The sequence below is a fragment of the Penaeus monodon genome, chromosome 19, assembly GCF_015228065.2.
Source record: "Penaeus monodon isolate SGIC_2016 chromosome 19, NSTDA_Pmon_1, whole genome shotgun sequence".
NCBI lineage: Eukaryota > Metazoa > Arthropoda > Malacostraca > Decapoda > Penaeidae > Penaeus > Penaeus monodon.
In genome coordinates, this window is record NC_051404.1 from 30,544,140 (window position 1) to 30,544,495 (window position 356).

A 356-nucleotide genomic window follows, 5' to 3' on the forward strand; every position below is an offset into this window, starting at 1 on the left:
TGTACCAGCCCTCGTACTCCAGCAGCTTCGGAGGGGGACGCGGCGCAGTCTACGGAAACCTGGGCATCACGGGAGGACTCGGAGGACTCGGGCTCGGCAGACTCCGGCTCGGAGGACTCGGAGGCCTGGCGGGACTCGGCGCCCTTGGCCTCGGTGGCCTCGGACTCGGACTCGCCGGTGGCCTGGGGGGTATCGGGGGACTGGGGGGGCACCACCACGGCCATCGCTCCCCAGCGTCGTCTCTCCTGGGGGCGCTCGGACTCAATAGCAATCTAGGTTTCTCCTATGCCTTTTGATCGCACTTGTGTATGTGAAAATGAGGGGAAAAAAGTATACAGAGAATAGCAAGATAACCA

General features: G+C 62.6%; 1 protein-coding gene across 1 annotated transcript in view; it reads left to right on the forward strand.

Moving 5' to 3' along the window:
• LOC119585469 (acanthoscurrin-1-like) overlaps positions 1-356 on the forward strand; it is a gene marked incomplete in the record, with an annotated part of 876 nt that overhangs the window by 266 nt on the left and 254 nt on the right. Inside the window, 1 exon segment of the mRNA XM_037934116.1 lies at positions 1-356. Coding sequence (XP_037790044.1) covers positions 1-296 — 296 coding nt within the window.